General features: G+C 41.1%; 1 protein-coding gene across 1 annotated transcript in view; it reads right to left on the reverse strand.

The window, feature by feature from the left end:
- Positions 1-4,600: 4,600 nt before the first annotated feature.
- Positions 4,601-20,621, reverse strand: part of LOC143296965 (uncharacterized) — a 67,816-nt gene continuing 51,795 nt past the window's right edge. The window contains exons 31-38 of the mRNA XM_076609036.1: positions 17,720-17,923; positions 16,264-16,443; positions 14,617-14,711; positions 12,715-12,826; positions 11,582-11,697; positions 10,179-10,265; positions 9,065-9,334; positions 4,601-7,906 (exon numbers count right to left, since the gene is read on the reverse strand). Of these exons, the coding sequence (XP_076465151.1) occupies positions 7,627-7,906; positions 9,065-9,334; positions 10,179-10,265; positions 11,582-11,697; positions 12,715-12,826; positions 14,617-14,711; positions 16,264-16,443; positions 17,720-17,923 (1,344 nt within the window). The 3' untranslated portion in view covers positions 4,601-7,626. The remainder of the gene's footprint in view (positions 7,907-9,064; positions 9,335-10,178; positions 10,266-11,581; positions 11,698-12,714; positions 12,827-14,616; positions 14,712-16,263; positions 16,444-17,719; positions 17,924-20,621) is intronic.

Below are 20,621 nucleotides of genomic sequence, written 5' to 3' on the forward strand. Positions count from 1 at the left end.
ACAAGGGTTCTTTCACTCTAATAAGAACCTGTTTTATATGACAGTGATTTTGAAACAGGTCCAGATAAAACCTTGTCAACTCTGTTTCTAAATTTTTTGGTTTTGTTTTGTTTTTTTGTTCGTGTTTTTTTTCTTGGGGGGGGACAAACTAAAAATCATTTAAAGCCATTCATTGTTAGTTGTCACTGAAACTTAATGACCGCAAGTGACTGATTTTACTGGCAAGATTTTGATCTTTGTTGAAATTGTAAGCACAAAGTAGCTTTGAAAGATTTTTCAAACAGCTCATGGACAAGTCTACCTGTCAAGTTTGTCGACAAGTTCAGTACAAATTTCAACAAGAACATTTTGTAGAGACAAAAATAACAAAACAAAAAAAAACAAAACCAGACATACACACAAAAAAAGCAAATGGGAAACATTGGCAGTGCTTTCAAAGAAAAGATTCGCTCACATTGTCAGCAACCACTTTTTTTTCTGTTTACAAAAAGAGTTTCAAGCTTAGAATATAGCATCAACTGCTGATAAGGTAACAGAGGATGCGCTTCATATGGTTACAATTAAAATTCACCTTTACACATACACACGAAGGAAATTAAAAAAAATCAATTCAGTATTATGTCATCTTACCTTCAAATTTTGCCATCATTTTGTTTTCAAGAATGTATTTATGCGTAGGTGTTACTGGTTCTAGTATTAAAAATCAGTATTAACCTGTATTAGAAAACAGTTCGACAACAAAACAGATGAACACATGCACAAAAAGTGACATCTATTGCTAAACTCTTAATATATCCAACTCTTAATATATCCATTCAAACACAAGCAAAACAAAAAAAAAGTTTGGGTTTTTTTTTTTTTTTGGTGGGGATGGTGCGAGGGGGGTGGGGGGGTGGGGCAGGTTGGGAGTGAGTGAGGGGTGAAAGCTTTTTCAGACAAACCATGTCATGCAAGTTAGTATTTTTTCATATAACTGGATGAGAGACGGAAATGACTACATGGATACATACAAATGAAGACACAAAACAGTACAAACAGAAAAAAATGTATAGTAACAACTCCCACAGGAATACACCTACAATACCATCACAATCATGCTAAAAGTCATGCCAGTAAAATTATAAGTAAAATTTTTAAAATATCACAGGAAATCAAGTTTTTTTTTTTTTTTTTTTTTTTGAAGAAATGAGAAATAACCACAATGGTTACATTCAATGACTGTCCCTACTGTCAAACCATGATTGAAACAAAAATACAAACAGTACCAGCATTTCAGGATCTCTGGTAACAGTGTTACACTCTTTCAGGTTATAAACACACCACTGATCACAGTCTTAGTGCCCTAAAGGCGGCATCACTGCATGCAGACTAGTCCTTGTACACTACATTACTACAGCCGACAAACACCAAGAGAAGAGAATAATGGTGATGGACGAACTACTCGGATATGAAAATGAAGATAAGATTCAACGGAAAAGCCCGTTCTGCAGGAAAACTAATACACATGCAAACAGAACAAAAATGATGCCTCATTATATGAGTGCATTTTCAGACAGTTGGGGAAATATGTCCAAACAATGAGGACTGGGAATGTGGCACTGCTGTCTGCTGGTGCTATCTGGAGATGGAACTCGTTCCTGCATTTCACAGTATTATCCCACAATGACAAAAATATTCACCAGATGATCATCTTTTAAAGGACAGCAAAAAAGATCAAACAAAAATGATCACTAATTATTTGGAATAAAATCAAATGAAAGAGGACGCAATCAATGAAATCTATCACAGTCACAAAAATGAATTGTCATGCCAGTAAAAGCTACTAGACTTCAGAATGTTTCTAGCGATTACTATAATAAAAATGTGAATACATGCTGTGTAAAGTGTACAACTGGCAGGATCAAATTCAATCACAGTCGTCAACACATAAGCAACCACAACTGTAAACACGAGTTGTGGCAGATGTCATTACACTTTGTACAACACAGTACAAACCAGTACATGCATGAAGTAATCACTTCCTGGGACAAAAAAAAAGTATATATATATATACATGTATATATTGTACATGGATGGTGAATTAAAAGGATTATTGCAGTAGTAGTCTTCGATCTCCTCCATCTGGGGAAATAAAAAAAAGCAAAGCAGTAAAAAAGATTAAATAATTTTTTAAAAAGCTGATTATGCAAAGAGACACATGCAAGGGTCAGAAAAATGAAAGCTGGCACTCTCTGACACACACACACACACATGCAGAGGGATGGGATGAGTGATGAGGGCACAGCATGGTTACAAGGAATACACATGAATCAAGAGGACCAGTTTTTAGTCCTCAGTGCTACTAGCAAACCCGGGTAGGCCAACAGGTAAATATTACAAACTGACTGGTTTATCACCACTCTCTTCACATGGTGGAGCTTTCTCAAAGTCTACCATCAAAAAGTGTTGAGGCATCTGATGTCCATTATCATCATCAAAAAAGAAAAAGAAAAGTCATTTGGCCTTTCATGTCCTGCTTTGATGGTGACCTCCATTTTTATCCCCCCCGCCCCCAAATTCTGTGCTTCAGATGAGTTCCTGTCAAGGTCAACAGCATCACAGAATCATGGGGTGCTGTTGTTGGAGGGATGTGGTAGCGGTCTCTACTCTGGAGGGGACACTCCCTCAAAATGGCTTGGCAACATAACAATTACTGTCTTCAATAGGGAGCTCAGTAGGTGGTATCCTACTTCTGTTGAATCAGAACAGGCACTACTGAACACATCTGAAGTGACTCAGCAGCAGTGCAGGGTCTCCTCTAGTGTGTGGCCTCCTAGCAACCTAACATTCATGGATCCTTGTAGAGTGCTAGCACTGAGACTAAGACAGACGAAACCAGTGTGGCAGTGTATGGGGGATTCAGAATGTGCCGTGTGGGAATGATGGACTGAAACAGCACAGATGATTGAGCAGAAAACAAAAAGGAAAGTAGAATGAAGGGGTACAAACAAGCCTAAACACCTCTGTACAAGACGCACTGATATCCTTCAAACTTTAGGTAAGGTCAACTCTAACAAGCCAAACAGTTTATCCAAAGCACATATTACGTATTGTAAGAGCGTGCTTCCAGAATGCTGGTATTCAAAGGAAGACACATTTATGTCTTTGATTCAGCTCAAAATGAGAAGCACCTCATGGAAGAAAAGTTTGTATATTGAAAAAAAACCCAAAACCCCCCCCAAAAAACTCCACTTCAATGCTGTCCAAAACAGAACCAAGAATAGTATAAGACATAGAGTATTGGTAAATATTCTATTTTGATGGAACGGCATTTCATTTTGTGACCTCTGCAGTTTCAACAAACTTGAGCTTCACATATATAGAGCTTACAGTTACACAGTGGAAGATCAGGTTATATATGACCCACAGTACACAATGTGACCAAAATAAACTTGACCTGCCCTCTAGACCACAGTTGAATGTGTGTGTATATATATATATATTATATATATACACACACACACACACATATATATATATATATATGTGTGCACTAAGTGTATTAAAAATAAACAAATCAAATAAACTAAAACACCCCAAAACTTTGTTAACCTTGAAGCTTCTTCATCAAAATAAGAGACACTCAGCTGTAGAAAATCTAATAGGATTTCCTTTTCATGTTCAGCTCTAAACCAATAAACCCAAGAGGAAAAGACCACACCAAAAGTTTGACGTCTAGACAGAAAAAGAGAGAGAAAGAGATATAAACAAAATATTCTCCACCATTTTGCAGGGAAGCTCACAACCATGACAATCAAATCATGTAGCAGCCCAGCAGACTAAAAGGGACCATTTCAGGGCTAAAAAAATTGTCCATCCTTAAAACCAGTCACGAAGAAACAAAAACGGTGTTGAAAGGTCAATCAAAAAACATTGAAAAGACCAGTTCAACTGCGCCTTATTCAGTCCATGTTTTATTTCAACTGTGGCCACGCAAAAAAGAGCCCAATAGCTCCAGCAGACAAGATACAACACACAGGTGCGACCTTTGCATCAGAGACCGTCATTCCCGCATTGGTCACTACAGCCATAAGTGACGCTACTCCAGACGAGCAGATAGCCAAGATGAACAGGATGTTCACCCATGATCAAGCCTTATCGACGGATGCCTAGAAGTATTGATTAAACTGATTCAAACAGATCTATTTCCTTCAGGAACTGAAAAACAATATCCAGAATACTTATCAGAACAGGGTCTTCATAGAGCTAGCTGTGAAATGTTTGTGCCTGATACCAAGCCTCTCCCAGCAGACAGTCAGTAGATGCACACATCATGGAGATTGTTCATCTTTCAAGATGTAAGAATGTGTTGGATAAATATGACCTGTATATGGCCTGCAGAAAACAGAAGGAAGGAATTCTCTGAGGTTGGGACAGACCTGAAATCATCTGTTGTCAGTTTATAAGTTCCATTCTTCTTGCCGGAGTTGTTTTACATATGACTGAACCTTGGGTTTGAGGTCTACTGTATTGTAGCAGTTTATGATTAAGTCATATACAATCATGAAAATCAACCAGCTTAGGATAATCATTGTGTCAACCAGAGATGACCTGCAGAACATCTGAACGTTTTTCAAGTGAGACTGGTAGACCAGTGTCAGAACCAGGGCAAAATTGTTTAGTCATGCAGGTGGAACTGTCTGAGGGAAACTAACCTCTGGTGGTATGGTCACTTGGCAGATCAGCTTTGTGTGACCCTTCACACAGATGCAAACAATCCCAATACATGCAATTTAATTTATGGGTTAACAACACAGCATCCTACCTATAGAAAAAAAAAAAAAGAAAGATGAGACACATGCACACACATACACTGTATGTGCCTCATCAAAAAACAATAATGAAAAGACAAAACATCACCAGAAACAATCAGACATAAACAGAACAGTGTGAAGCAGAGATGTGAGAAAGAGGCATTTCTTTGCCTTATTTCAGGCTATTTGAAACACCTGCTTTCATCCTTGTGCAAGTTTTGTGACTGTGACAATAATGTGCAAAGCAATATGACACTGTCATTCTGTGGCAGTGTCTCTACTATCAAATACCATACAGACTTTTTGTTGCTGACAAAAACTGGACACAAAAGTGTAACATGGGCAATTATTCTGAGGTAGCCAACTCCTGTAAAAGGATTGTGTAAGTGTTCTGACTTGGAATCTGGTGACACCAGCGAGAACAGCACAAACAACAAACATTCAGCTTCTTCAATTGCACCTGCATGTTGCTTTGATGCAGGTCTAAAATGGTGCCTTGATGCAGATGAAAAAAGCAGCATTTCAGTATTTCAACAACCACCAGCAATGCATAACTAGTGAAGCAAAACTGCATGAACCAAGTCTCTATAATGAACACACTATTTCCATTTCTGGTAAAATGCATGACTGTCAACTAGTGTCCAGCTTAATGAACCCATTTCCAGATTCTCCCTACTCAGTAACAAAGATCTGGACAATGAATCTGTATTTTATATATATACCGTAAAATTCGGTCTATAAGCCGTGACTTTTTACCCCAGCTTCAACCTCTGCGGCTCATACAATGATGCTGCTTATTTGAGGATTTTAATGATCCCGGGAGTGTCACATTCTCGTGTATTCTTAGCTGTCCTTCAACTCACCAAAATCATGATTTCTGTCCATGAATTTTTGGATGAGCTTCAGGATAGTGTGCTAACTGTTCACTTTTTATAAATCAAATCCCCACACAATGAAGCCTTCAGATCAGCATTCAGTTCTACTCTGCTCAAGTGTACACCCTCATCATGAGGAAAACGTGACGTAATGCCTATGATGTAGTCTTCAAATTGAAGACAATCGACCTAGCAGACGACAGTGCAAGTGGCGAACCAGCAGCGACCTCCACTTTGCATTCATGTTCATGAAGTGAAAGCGAGGCTGAAGTCAGTGACAAGATGGCGGAGGAAGCTGTGCTGGTTCTCTTCAACTGGGACACCGAAGACAAAGATTTCAGTAGATTTAGTGAGCAGGACGACGTTGAATAAATGTGACTATCCCTAAATTATGGATCTTATTTTCGTTGTTTGTTTTTTATTTTTTTGTGGCACTAGCAGTATTTTCGCTTGCTTTTCTTTGTGTTGTTCCCGCTTGTGCTTATTTCATAACCTACAGTACTGACAGTTTTTCTGTAGTATCAGTATGTGTTCTGGTACCGGATATAAGTGCGGCTTATAAGCCAGTGCAGCTTATATATGTATGAAGTTCAATTTTTTCCAAAGTTTAGTGGGTGCGGCTTATATACCAGTGTGCTCAATAGACCAAACTTTACGGTAATAAACCAGTACATAAATCAAAAAGTATTTCTTTTTATGAACTTGTGTCTGAAAAGATTAATGTGTTCTGAATAACTTTTGGACACGATGATCAGAGAGAGGCTTGTGTTTACACAGCTTTCTTATCCCAATATCAAGATCTTAACACCACTCATTATGGTACGGATTTCAACAACTTTCTGAAGGCTGGTAAATCTAAATGAACCAATCATTTTATACAAAAAAACACTTTAAGTGTGTGACTGGCTTTTTTTTTTAAATGTTACAAATACTAAAGGGCTGATATATACATGGATTATGTGTATATGATTACCTCAAATACAGCTAACACTGTTGCTTACAGCAAAGCCTATCACAAAGGGCCACATCAAGGCTGAAGCATAGTAATACAAAAAAAACCCAGTATAAAAGACCAATGTGTATCTATCACACACAAAAGCATAATAAGTGGAGATGTTAGGATTGTCACAATGAAACATACACAGACTGTCAGATAGGTCTACTGCCTACAAGTTACCACACTCCTTATAGTCTATTCCTGATCACCAACATTACATCCTGAACACAAATCTTGGCCATTCCAAAACATGCACATTTGCATAGTTAAGAAGTTCTGGCAGGTGATGGAGGTGCAAGTCCTTGTGTCTCCCCCAACATTTAGTTTAAACAAACTTTGGTCCAGCACACCTGAATTTCTGTCTTACACACAAGGCATGTACCACAGTGTTATGGGAGAGAAAAAAAATCTTATCACCAATAAATGGACCATTGGAATGTTTGCAAGGACATTTTTTCATTCTCCATGTGACTTCCTGCTAGATTTCTCTCAGGATACAGATTCTCTTCCTTGAATACTGCAATCTTCTCCTGACATATCTGGGATTGTCCTTTGTGCTGCAGCTGGACTGGTGTGTCAATGTATCCTGGAGTTCTACAACACTGTGGGGTGTACAAGTTATACTGGTACCCCACATTTATTTGGGAAGGATTCAGTAATGCTAACACCTCATATGTGTCAAGACATAAACCCAGGTCAAGATGATGCAGCTTCACTGATTTTGCATTGAAATTAGAACCTTCTAATCTTCACAGACTTAATCTTTCGTAACATGTCATATATTTCTCAGAAGAAAGGGAATCACTGGCACCTCATGCAGTTAACTGTTCAAAGGTTTCAATCACACCGGCACCTCCGCGACGAATATCAAGCCAGATTAAACAACCAGCTTCACCGATTCTGCATATGCAAGCCAGAATTTAAGTTCACAGGTTTCAACCTTTCCAAAAACCATACTTTATCATTTCTGGGAGCTAACAGGAGGGAAGGGGGTGGACAGGTTGAGCATGGAGCTGCTGAACATGCCGGCACTAGTGAAGGAGGTGTCGCTGAGGGCCAGAGAGGTGTCTGGGGACCCATCCCTGCTGGCCAGCGTGGCCGATGACGTGTTGAAGTCCCGCGACGGGTTCAGGTACTTGAATGTTCCGTCCAGGTAAGCCCCGGACGCCATCATGGCCTGGGCCCGTGACTGTGAACGGGCGATGATCTCGTTGATCTCCTCCATCCGACTTCGGTGTTTTCTGGGGACACCACCATTCAAGTGTTTCATGATTTCTTGAGACTGGTGTGAACTACAGACTTCACAAAAATTTAAGAACAACTTCATGAAAGCAGATAATTTCTCTTTTTTTTTTTCTTTTTAAAAATTTTTTTAATGACCTATTCAGATTACACAGGCTGCATATGGTCTGCCACTGGCCTCTCATTGAAGACACTGACAGCTGTTTCAGGCATACATGCACCATGAACTGCTTGGAAAATGTGTTGGAAAAGTTGATGTTTCAGCCAGAAATGTAGTTATTCATTGGTGTCTAAATGACAGCTGTGGTTTGTCATTATTGAAAAGTGGATGTGCATGTGCAAGAAAGCACTTATGGTTATGAGTAGTGCTAAATGCAACACACACATTAACAGACATACAGACGACACACACCCCACACACTAGCAGACATAAGACCACACACACTTCACACACTTAACAGACATACAGACCACACACTCCCCACAAACTAGCAGACATAAGACCACACACACTTCACACACTTAACAGACATACAGACCACACACTCCCCACAAACTAACAGACATATAGACCACACACACTTCACACACTTAACAGACATACAGACCACACACTCCCCACACACTAGCAGACATAAGACCACACACACTTCACACACTTAACAGACATACAGACGACACACACCCCACACACTAGCAGACATAAGACCACACACACTTCACACACTTAACAGACATACAGACCACACACTCCCCACAAACTAACAGACATACAGACCACACACACTGACAGACATGCAGACCACACACACGAACAGACATACAGACCACACACACTGACAGACATACAGACCACACACACCCGACACACTAACAGACATACAGACCACACACACCCCACACATGAACAGACAGACCACATGCACCCCCCACACACTGACAGACATACAGACCACACACACTAACAGACAGCACACACAGCAGCACAACACACTCCACACACTAACAGACAGACCTCATATACACCCCACACACTAACAGAAACACAAACCACACACACAGCAGTACAACGCTCCACTCACTGACAGCATACACATCACACACACACACAGCACACTATCGCAACACCACACACAGAGTAACACACACACACTAACTTTTCATGACTCCGCCCCCTGCGTCGCATCTGGTGCAGCTGCTGTCGCAGGCGTGCGTTGTCCTCCTCCAGGCTCTGCACAGCGTTCTTGGTGATGGCGTGCAGCGCCCTCTCCGCGTTCAGCTGCGACTCCAGGGCGCTCAGCTCCCGCCTCAGCCGCCCCAGCTGCCTGGAGTCACGGTCCTTCCCGTCCTGGCCGGCACCGCGGGCCTCCTCCATGTGCTTCAGCAGCTGCTGGCTCAGGTCCTGCATCACCCGGTTCATCTCCTTCCTGCAAAGGGACAGGGCTTCATTGTCTCCACTGTCATCTATCAAAGCCACGGTTCCTTAAATTGATCCTGCAAAGGGAGAGGGCTTCATCTCCATGGTCATCTACCAAAGCCAAGGTTCCTTAAATCAACCCTGCAAGGGAGAGGGCTTTGTCTTCTCCACTGTCATCTACCAAAGCCAAGGTTCCTTAAATCAATCCTGCAAGGGAGAGGGCTTTGTCTTCTCCACTGTCATCTATAAAAGCCAAGGTTCCTTAAATCAATCCTGCAAAGGGAGAGGGCTTTGTCTCCACTGTCATCTACCAAAGCACAAGGTTCCTTAAATCGAATCACGTTGCTTACAGCCTGGCCCACCGCAAAGGGGCCATTTCGGAAGTCCAGGTTCCTGCTGACCTTTTTTTTTTCTTTTTTGGTCTGGATAGTTTTAAGCTGTTTACTGATTATTCCCTCCAGTGCAGGCCTTATTCTTGCCAGGTTTTTTCTTCTTCATGTCCAAAGCATTTTGCATAACCACGTATTCTGTTCAGTTTAGCTGACCACGTTCTAGCCAAGTTGTTTCTTTACTTTAAAAAAAAAGTCTGTATGATAAGTATCCTGACATTTTAAACCCTCCTTCCAAAGTCCTGCTGAAACATTTTCAAAATTTGTTAATCCTGCCAACTTCTGACATAAAAAGGTAGAGAGAGAGAGAGAGGTGTGTGTGTGTGTGTGTGTGTGTGTGTGTGTGTGTGTGTGTGTGTGTGACCAACAGGATAACCTACCCCTCCTCCTCCCTCCAAAATACACACACATCCACACAAACTACTGTGTCCCCACCACCACACATGCACAGAGCAGGACACATACCACATGGTGTTCCCGTCTCCCTCCTCATCGGCTTTACCGGCCAGGAAGGCCCGCAACTTGCGCAGCTCTTCCTCCTGCTCCTGGAACCTGCAACCAGCACTGACAGCTGTGAACCACAGCACCACACTGGTTGTGGCTAGTTTTCATTCACACCAACCTCTACACACACCACACCCACACCACAGGGCAACTGGAGAAACATTCCAACTTTCACAACATGAAGTTCAGTGAGAACCCCCTCCCACACCCCCAAAACCCCAAAGACTTGTTTCTAATTCATGAGTGTGCTTGCAAGCTAGCGGAGAAAGAGGCATGGGCGATAAGTACATGCGCAAGAAACACATGTGAGGCAGAAAGAAGATTTTATCCTTGCCTTGCCTTGCCGCACGGTTGCTCTGAAAGCTACCCAGCTTTCACTAGCAAGAACCTTGCCATTCTTGCCGCAAGGTGGAAAAAAGAAATGCACCTTCCAAGTATGTCTCACGAGAACCTCGCCAAACTAGCATGTCAGAAACACAACTCTGTTTTATTCAATAGAGATGCTAGTTTTCAGACAGGCATCATATCTTTTGGCTCATGCATGTGTTTTATATGCAGCATGTATGTGTTTGTAGAAAACTTTAACAAATTCATTTTTTCTGGAAATAGTCAACCCCTAGTTTGACTTGGAATGGTAAAGAAAAGAGTTCTCTCCATTTTTATCATGATCACAATACACTTCTGGGAAGGACACCAGAATACTGAAAAGTAGCAAAAGATGTTTTCACAATCATTCTAGTATCACATTATGATTTATTATTCACAAAACATGTAACTTTTATTCTACATATTGACACACTGATTTACTGCAATTATTTTATCATTTCTGACCAAAGCGTGTGTTTATACACAATATGAGTCTGTGATAAACCTGTGTTTCTGTTGTCCATGTGTGAGTGTGTGTCCATGGCAAACTTTAACGAATTCACTTTCTCTGGAAATAACCCCCATCCTGAACACAGGAAAACCTTTTTTTGTTGTTGTCTAGTTGAGTGCTGCAGTTAGACGGACAGAGAGACAGAAAGAGAATAAAACTTTTGTGGAAGCAAAACTGCACTCAGCGTTCATGCTGTCTTTGGAGGTGTGGCAGGTGGGGCGGAGGATAACAACTCTCAACCCATTCCCATCACAAACTCCTAGGAGTCACAAGAAATGACATTTTCCTTTGTCAGCACATATCCTTGATAAAAACGAGAGAAGTGGACATTTCTGCTGGTACAGTGATGTCATGAATGTGCTGTGTATAAAACGGAGGAGAAGGCGGTTTGTTCATTAAAAAAAAAAAAATTGTTTGAAAAATTTTTCAGTTTTGTTCAGATTCCTTTGTGATGTATGTTGAAAGGAGACAGCCAGGACGGACTGACCTGCTGCTGAGCTTGACCTGCATCTCCTCCTCATGCTGCAGGGTGACCTGGGTGGTGCGCAGCTTGCTGCTGTGTTCACGCACCTGGTCCTCCAGCGTCAGCATCTCCTCCTGCAGCTGTTCACACACACACACACACACACACACACACACCACACAGATGAGGAAGAAGACTATGACAGGCAGGGAAAAAGATGAGGAAGAAGACTATGACAGGGCAGGAAAAAGAGGATGAAGAAGATGATGACAGGCAGGGAAAAAGAGGATGAAGAAGACTATGACAGGCAGGGAAAAAGAGGAGGAAGAAGATGATGACAGGCAGGGAAAAAGAGGATGAAGAAGACTATGACAGGCAGGGAAAAAGAGGAAGAAGAAGACTACGACAGGCAGGGAAAAAGAGGAGGAAGAAGACTATGACAGGCAGGGAAAAAGAGGAGGAAGAAGACTATGACAGGCAGGGGAAAAGATGAGGAAGAAGACTATGACAGGCAGGGAAAAAGATGAGGAAGAAGACTATGACAGGCAGGGAAAAAAGAGGAACAAGAAGACTACGACAGGCAGGGAAAAAGAGGAGGAAGAAGACTATGACAGGCAGGGAAAAAAGAGGATGAAGAAGACTATGACGGGCAGGGGAAAAGAGGATGAAGAAGACTATGACAAGCAGGGAAAAAGAGGAACAAGAAGACTACGACAGGCAGAGAAAAAAGAGGAAGAAGAAGACTACGACAGGCAGGGAAAAAGAGGAGGAAGAAGACTATGACAGGCAGGGAAAAAGAGGAGGAAGAAGACTATGACAGGCAGGGAAAAAGAGGAGGAAGAAGACTATGACAGGCAGGGAAAAAGAGGAGGAAGAAGACTATGACAGGCAGGGAAAAAAGGAAGAAGAAGACTATAACAGGCAGGGAAAAGAGGAAGAAGACTATGACAGGCAGGGAAAAAAGGAAGATGAAGACTATGACAGGCAGGGAAAAAAGGAAGAAGAAGACTATAACAGGCAGGGAAAAGAGGAAGAAGACTATGACGGGCAGGGAAAAAAGGAAAAAGAAGACTATGACAGGCAGGGAAAAGAGGAAGAAGATGATGACAGGCAGGGAAAAAGAGGACGAAGAAGATGATGACAGGCAGTGAAATCACCTTCAGATTCTCCTTGCTCTTCAGGGCCAGCTGTTCACGGACTTGCTCCAGCTCCACAGACATCTGCTGGGCTTGCTGGGCCAGCTTGATTCGCTCCGACTCCGTGCTGTCTCTGATGTCACATATACACACACACACACACACAGTGACCAATGTGTCATCAATGTTCACCTAATTTCACTGAGAATAAAAAAGGGGTCTGACATTTCAGTGGTCACAGCTCTCTGTTCCATCCAAAACATGGTGTTAAAATCTCAGCAATGCCTGCTGGATCAGGGAAGAAGTTGTTTTTTTGTGTTGTTTTTTAGGGGGCGGGGTGGTCTTATCATCACAATACAGTGTTTGTATTTATATGTACATGCTTGCAGTGACCTCATCCCTCATGATATTCATTCATGCACATAGAACTGAATTCGTATGACTGCGGATTTGTTCAGTCACTATGAAAACAACAGCTCTACCAAACATGCTTGCCTGAGCCAACAATACAGTACAATACAATTATTGATAATGGTCAATATAAAGCAATGCAATGAATGCTATACAACACAGTGACTTTTTTTCCCCTCTAGTAAGTAGTGTTGTAGAAAGCTAGGGCTGTGCCAGTCAGGTGTATTCCCGGGGACCGCTACGGTAGCCAGACTGGCTTAACTGGAGATGTGAACACACCAGGGGACTACACCCCATCTCCCCTATCAATTCATAGCACATCCCTCGGCAGTCCAGTTAAATTGCACCCAGCAACAACCTCTCAAAAAACAATAATTCTCATCAACATACTGATGTTGGTCGTCAAGTGGAAGAAGAAGACAGTGTATACAATACCTCAATATGTCGCTACTTTTTTTTATATTAAAATCTGACCTGTGTCTGAAAACTGAATTCTGAACTTCACATGGAGCCACCTGACACAACAAATTCAATTATGACGAATCAAAGATCACAATAAATGCTCATGATCACGCTCAACAACAACACTTCAGTCTTACCACTGCTCGATTTGACAAGGTTCGTGTTCACCACAGAATCAAATTGAAACCAAATCATATACTACACAGAATTTCATACTGAACATGATCACAGTTCGCCCTTTAGGCCATGAAAAAAGAGCAGCGTCTGAGTTTGGGACAAATTTATTTTGTGAAAGTAAAGAAATAAAATGTGAACTGATCTTTTTTTGAAAGCAGAACACAAAGCAAATGGTGGACAGGACTAAAAAGCAGGGCTAGCAGACTGGATTATGATTAAACAAGTTAATGAAATGGGGCTTTACAACACTGTACATTTAACTGAATGCTGTAAAAATTGTAAAAACAACAACTGTGAAACTGTAAAAAAAAAATTTTTTTAAGAGTAAAATAATAAGCAGCACATAACAGAGCAGACAAACGGAGTAACACAGCTGAGTCAAGAAGCAGACAAAAACAAGTTCCAATCCAGTTTTCCGAAGATAACATCACTACTCGGGAAAACAATATCCGCTGTTAGCAGAGACAAAATGTAGGACTTTACAGCAGATATGGCTTATCGGATGTGTGTGCCTTGTATGAGTTAAAAAAATCTTTTACTTTTAATTCAGGGGGTGCGCCTTTTGTGCTGCAATGCCTTGTTGGCTGAAAATTATGGTATATACATATGATACAAACATACATCATTGTAAGTGTATTGAAATGCTATGCAGCAGACAACATCGAAACCCCAAAGACCACAACGCTCAGGACGCAATAAACTTCAGTACAGAACAGTTTCAAACATCAGACAGCAGAACACACTGCAAAACCACCACCCCTCCTCCATTAAACCCACGACAAAGTAACAGCAACAACAAAACATCACTAAAAAAAAAAAAAAAAAAGCACATGCACAAGCAGAGTGTCACTCATGTGACCACTGTCCACTCACACTTGCTGCTTCATGTCCATGGCAGACTGACGCATGCGGGCTGCCAGCTGCTGCTTCTGACTTCCCATCACCTGCTGCAGTTTGCTCACCTCGTTCTGAACCACCAACACAGCATACACACACACACACACACACACCATTACCACCAAAACAATGACTATCAGCATGATCATTTATTTTGTTATTTGTCTTTGTTGCTCATAGCACACCTGGCCACACAGCCCCTTACCAGGGCTGAAAAACTATAAATACTACACACACACACACACACACACACACACACACAGAGCATTACCACCAAGACAATGACTACCAACATGATCATTTATTTTGTTACTTGTCTTTGTTGCTCACAGCATACCTGACAACACAGGGCCTTACCACGGCTGAAAAACTATAAATACTACAGACACACACAGACAGACACAGACACACACACACACACACACAGACAAACACACACCATTACCACCAAGACAATGACTATGAACATAATAACTATCAGCATGATCATTTATTTTGTTATTTGTCTTTGTTGCTCATAGCACAACTGACCACACAGGGCCTTACCAGGGCTGAAAAACTATAAACACTGATCCTGCAGGATCTGAAGCAGAAGAAAAACACCAGATTCAAGTACATAAATCAAGGATGAATGGGAGGGAGTACAACCAAAGATGGACAGTGCAATAATCTTTCTCCACAAGACACCACCTCTGCATTCAAAGCTGAAATCCATAGATTGTTTTGTTTTTTGTTTCGGCTTTTTTTTTTTTATGCATTGTGAAATTGCATACTGACCATAAGCTTCTTTTCTTTTTTGTTTCTTTTTTTTCCTTTTTTTTTTTTTTGTCTCCGTGTGTGCAATCTATGCTGATACATTAACAATTAGAATACTGACACTCTACAATTATGTCATCCATGATTCTTAATTGTCACAAAGAAACTGGCGAGGATATTCATTTATCTATCTTTGTTGCTTATTGCCCAGCTGACCACACCACGGAACCATATCAAGACTGAAAAACAACAAACGAGAGGCAAGGCCTTCAAGACTGACTTGTGATACACGCTTTAACCAGTAAAGGAACCATAAGAGAAAAAAAAAGAGAAAAAAAAGCTTAAAATGTGTTCTGTATATAATGTATATATTTACAAACTTGGGAGAAAACAAAAAGAAGGCATGCTAGCAGGATCAAACCAAGCTGTGGTGCATCTGACGTCATTCAACCAAATCTAATATTCAAAGCTATGTTTTTCTAGCACAATAAAGTTATTATTGTATTGGAGGACATAACACCATTTAAATCAGGGTTTTTTTGTTGTTCTTTTTCATATCTCAATTATTAAAAAAAAAAAAAATTAATTAAATTAATTTAGCGGTAAAGGAAACGTTGCCATCACCTCAGGCATACCGTAACATGTAGCTGTTTTCTCAAGACCGACACAAACTAGTCTAAACAAGGCTGAACACACCAGAGTTTACCATGGACACACACACACACACACACACACACACACACACACACAACGAAACACTGGGTTATAACATAGACTCACATTGTTTACACAAGTGAATCAAAAAAAAAAAAATCCCAAGATCAGCCCAACATAACAGAAAGGAACACACCACCACCCAGCACTCACCTTGAGCACTTCCACCTGTTCGTGTTTCCCCCTCAGGGAGGCGTTTTTGGCCTCAACCGCCCCCTCTGCCTCCTGCAGACTGATGGCCAGAGAGCGAGTCCGCTCACGCTCCGTTGTCAGGTCCGCTTCCACACGCTTCACTGACGCCTGAAGCTCCAGCATTTTTTCCTCTGACGTGAACTGTGACAGGACACGGCAAAATGCTAAGGTGGTAGTTAAGTAGCAACCAGAGAAAATCAGCCAAGAAAATGAATCAGTTGACTGCAATGTTGTCCCAGATTGTTTCTTTTCTTTTCTCTGAGTGTAGCAGTCACAAAATGTTTAGCCTCATCGAGTTACTCATTGTGATTATCATTATAACCAATACTATTTCAGCCTCAAGTTACTCTCTCATAGTAAGTATGGGCCAGCAGGACAAAGAACAATCAAGCAAACTTTAAAAAAAAAATTTATTTCCCGCTACTTCAAAACAACCACAAAAAAACAAAACTATTTCTATTATTTTGGGAGAAAAGAATATCAGGGACAGAGCCGGGTATGGCAAAGAGTTCAGGTGAGGTGGGATCATGAAGGATAGTGCAATTAGTGTCAGCATGATGGTTTCCATTATAGTCTTTTGTTGTTGTGGGCATCATTGTATACTGCCTTGGACCTTCAGACAGGAACATCACTAACAGATAATTACATGATATAAATAACATCTGTTTACAAAAAAAAAGAGAAAAAAAGTGGCTAGCAAACAGCAGAATGAATGACTGTTTTTCAATCAGATTTCAGGCACAAACATCTAACATTTTACTTGTATGACCGTTTTGTTTATTTACCCCACCATGCAGGCATGAAGTCATTGCTCCCTCATTTACGTATTCGATTTGGGCAGAAAAACAAACAAACTTCTTCTTCTCTTCTTCTTCGTTTGTTGGCTGCAACTCCCACGTTCACTCATATGTACATGAATGGGCTTTTATGTATAATTATGACCATTTTTACCTCGCCATGTAGGCAGCCATACTCTGTTTTCTGGGCGTGCATGCTGCGTATATTCTTGTTTTCATAACCCATCAAATGCTGGCATGGATTACAGGATCTTTAACGTGTGTATTTGATCTTCTGCTTGCGTATACACACGAAGGGGGTTCAGGCACTAGCAGGTCTGCACATATGTTAACCTGGGTATCAGAAAAATCTCCAATCTACACCCTTTACCCACCAGGTGCCATTACCGAGATTCAAACCCAGGACCCTCAGAATGAAAGTCCAACGCTTTATCCATTTGGCTATTGTGCACTCCTGAAAGCGGAGTATGGCTGCCAACATGGTGGTGTAAAAACGGTCATACACATAAAAGCACACTCATGTACATATGAGTGAACGTGAGAGTTGGCAGCCCACGAATGGCTGAAGAAGAAGGCTACTGCGGCTGTCAAAACAAACAAAAACAAAACCCACTCCTCACCTTGCTTTTCTTGGCGTCAGTCATCTGGGCCTTGAGGGCATCCACCTTGTCCTGTGCCAGTTTGTGGGCGGCGGCCTCCTGCGCCAGCTGTGCCGTCAGGGACTCCAGGTCTCGCTGCAGACCGCGTCTCGCCTCCGCCACGTCCTGCTCTCGCTCCAGGGCTGCCCTCAGGTCACCCTCCGTGCTCTTCACCTGGGTCTCCAGCTGCACAGTGCAGGTGGGCAGGTGTTGGTGGACAGGTGTTTGTTCACTTGCATGGTTATTCATTGACAGACATACATAACAATAATAATAATAATAATGGTATTTATAGAGCGCTAAAATCTTGTGCACAGACAAATCAAAGCTCTTTTGCACCAGTCATTCACAATCAATATTCTTATTCTTGTTGATTATAGTCCAGCCGACCACACAGGGCCAGACAGACATGCATATGTGACACATATAATGATAATAATACTAGTAGATAGTACTTGTATGGCACAAACTCCCATACATATATAATAATAATAATAATAATAATAATACTAGTAGATAGTACTTGTATGGCGCTAGTAGATAGTACTTGTATGGCGCAAACTCCCATACATATATAATAATAATAATATTAGCAGATAGTACTTGTATGGCGTACACTCCCATACATATATAATAATAATCATACTAGTAGACAGACTTGTATGGCGTACACTCCCATACATATATAATAATAATAATAATACTAGCTGATAGTACTTGTATGGCGTACACTCCCATACATATATAATAATAATACTAGTAGATAGTACTTGTATGGTGCAAACTCCCATAATGTATAATAATAATAGTAGATAGTACTTGTTTGGTGCAAACTCCCATACATATATAATAATAAAAATAATTCTAGTAGATAGTACTTGTATGGCGCAAACTCCCATAATATATAATAATAATAGTAGATAGTACTTGTTTGGTGCAAACCCCCATACATATATAATAATAAAAATAATTCTAGTAGATAGTACTTGTTTGGTGCAAACCCCCATACATATATACTAATAAAAATAATTCTAGTAGACAGTACTTGTATAATAATAATAGTAGATAGTACTTGTATGGTGCAAACTCCCATACATATATAATAATAATAATTCTAGTAGATAGTACTTGTATGGTGCAAACTCCCATACATATATAATAATAATAATACTAGTAGATAGTACTTGTACAGCGTAAACTCCCCATGTAATGGGTTCTATGATACAATATGCATACAACAGTGCATGACAAAGCTACCTCTGCACATAAAAAAAGAACACATATATATGTGTATCCATACACCAAGACAATACCACAAATTGCAGGTATGAACAATCACACTCACATACACAAACACACAAACAACAAAAATACCCCACACATATATCACACACATGTAACATAACACACACACACACACACACACACACACACACACACACACACTGAACTTGCAAACAAATCCCACGTATACAGGTACTAAACACACACATACACAAAAAACATGAATGCACTCAAGCACATGCAAACACACACTGCACACCTCAACAATTCTATGTTCAAATGAACACACACCACATAAATGAATGTGATTAAAGAATACACCTTGTTTCAAACAATATGCTTTCATTTGGATTTTCATGCATCTTTCTCGGAAACTTTATATTATGATAACTTCCCCCTTTTTTAAACTTTCAACCAGTTTTTAAAGCAAGCTTTTTGAAATGACCAAAGACTTGTTTTCCAATGCCCATTTTTTCTCTAGGAAATCAGATATTCAGTTTGTATACTGAAAGTATGCTTTTTGTGTGTGTGCTTTTTTTTTTGTTTGTTTGTTTTTCTTTGTCATAAAACAAACCCATTCCATTCAACTTCTAATCTCAATCACTGTACAGAAACCAAATGGTGAACGCCTCACAAAAGAACAAAACAGAACCACCCAGTAATGTGTTACCTGCTGCAGTGACTCTCTCAAGGCCCACCCAGTAATGTGTTACCTGCTGCAGTGACTCTCTCAAGGCCTACCCAGTAATGTGTTACCTGCTGCAGTGACTCTCTCAAAGTGTACTCAGTAATGTGTTACCTGCTGCAGTGACTCTTTCAAGGCGTACCCAGTAATGTGTTACCTGCTGCAGTGACTCTCTCAAGGCCCACCCAGTAATGTGTTACCTGCTGCAGTCACTCTCTCAAGGCCCACCCAGTAATGTGTTACCTGCTGCAGTCACTCTCTCAAGGCCTATCCAGTCAGTAATGTGTTACCTGCTGCAGTGACTCTCTCAAGGCCTACCCAGTAATGTGTTACCTGCTGCAGTGACTCTCTCAAGGCCTACCCAGTAATGTGTTACCTGCTGTAGTGACTCTCTCAAGGCGTACCCAGTAATGTGTTACCTGCTGCAGTGATTCTCTCAAGGCGTACCCAGTAATGTGTTACCTGCTGCAGTGACTCTCTCAAGGCGTACCCAGTAATGTGTTACCTGCTGCAGTGACTCTCTCAAGGCGTACCCAGTAATGTGTTACCTGCTGCAGTGACTCTCTCAAGGCCCACCCAGTAATGTGTTACCTGCTGCAGTGACTCTCTCAAGGCCTACCCAGTAATGAGTCACCTGCTGCAGTGACTCTCTCAAGGCCTACCCAGTAATGTGTTACCTGCTGCAGTGACTCTCTCAAGGCGTACCCAGTAATGTGTTACCTGCTGCAGTGACTCTCTCAAGGCGTACCCAGTAATGTGTTACCTGCTGCAGTGACTCTCTCAAGGCCTATCCAGTCAGTAATGTGTTACCTGCTGCAGTGACTCTCTCAAGGCCCACCCAGTAATGTGTTACCTGCTGCAGTGACTCTCTCAAGGCCTACCCAGTAATGTGTTACCTGCTGCAGTGACTCTCTC

Source organism: Babylonia areolata, chromosome 22, assembly GCF_041734735.1.
Source record: "Babylonia areolata isolate BAREFJ2019XMU chromosome 22, ASM4173473v1, whole genome shotgun sequence".
Classification (NCBI taxonomy): Eukaryota; Metazoa; Mollusca; class Gastropoda; order Neogastropoda; family Buccinidae; genus Babylonia; species Babylonia areolata.